General features: G+C 52.2%; 1 protein-coding gene across 1 annotated transcript in view; it reads right to left on the minus strand.

The window, feature by feature from the left end:
* LOC106816838 (UDP-xylose and UDP-N-acetylglucosamine transporter-like) overlaps window positions 1-758 on the minus strand; it is a 5,971-nt gene that overhangs the window by 2,622 nt on the left and 2,591 nt on the right. The window contains exon 6 of the mRNA XM_014821473.1: window positions 48-504. Coding sequence (XP_014676959.1) covers window positions 48-504 — 457 coding nt within the window. The remainder of the gene's footprint in view (window positions 1-47; window positions 505-758) is intronic.

A 758-nucleotide genomic window follows, 5' to 3' on the forward strand; every position in this document is an offset into this window, starting at 1 on the left:
CCCCACACACACACGCACTCTTCTCACACCCTGTCGCCGCGACTCACCGAGCCAGTGGTAGACGGTGAACGGGTTTCCGAAGTAGAAGATGGAGATGAGGAGGCTGAGGAACTTGCGCAGCGTGATGACGAGCGTGACGGAGAGCGACGCGCACTCCGTCGTCAGCACGTAGACGGCGCGCACGCCCGCGTACCCGCGCGCGTCGCTCAGGAAAAAACAACCGAACGTCTCTCTGCGCGCGGGCGGCGGGATGCGCGACTGACCGCGCGCGCGCCCGCTGCCGCAGACGCGAAGGAATCTGCTGGAACGACGACGTTGCAGTAGAGTGCACGCGGTTGCACTATCATTGACATGTGTTGGTGATTTTGTTTCTGTAGTGATGTTGTTGTTTCGTGTTGCTGCGCGATTGTTGACTGTTGTTGCTATGTTTGTTCCAATGGCGTAGAATCTAAGATCTGCCTGCCACCCACTAACAAACACTTGCCATTTACTGGCATGTGCCATTTACTAATGAGCCTGTGCCATCTACTAAAGAGGGAGTCCGCATCAAAATGAGGGAGTCCGCAGTCTGAGGTTCAAAATTAAAGATATTAACAATAACGCATGTGCTTATTTTTAAGATTCATGCAGTTGCACGTCTGCCGAATTTTCTTTGGACATTAGCTGAAAAAATACAGTAATTCCGCGAGCCCATGCTCTGGAACGAACTATAGTTAGTATGGCAGAATTTTCAGGGAGTCACACGGTGCATATATGTC

The sequence above is a fragment of the Priapulus caudatus genome, unplaced genomic scaffold, assembly GCF_000485595.1.
Source record: "Priapulus caudatus unplaced genomic scaffold, Priapulus_caudatus-5.0.1 Scaffold1503, whole genome shotgun sequence".
In the NCBI taxonomy this organism is placed as follows: Eukaryota; Metazoa; Priapulida; class Priapulimorpha; order Priapulimorphida; family Priapulidae; genus Priapulus; species Priapulus caudatus.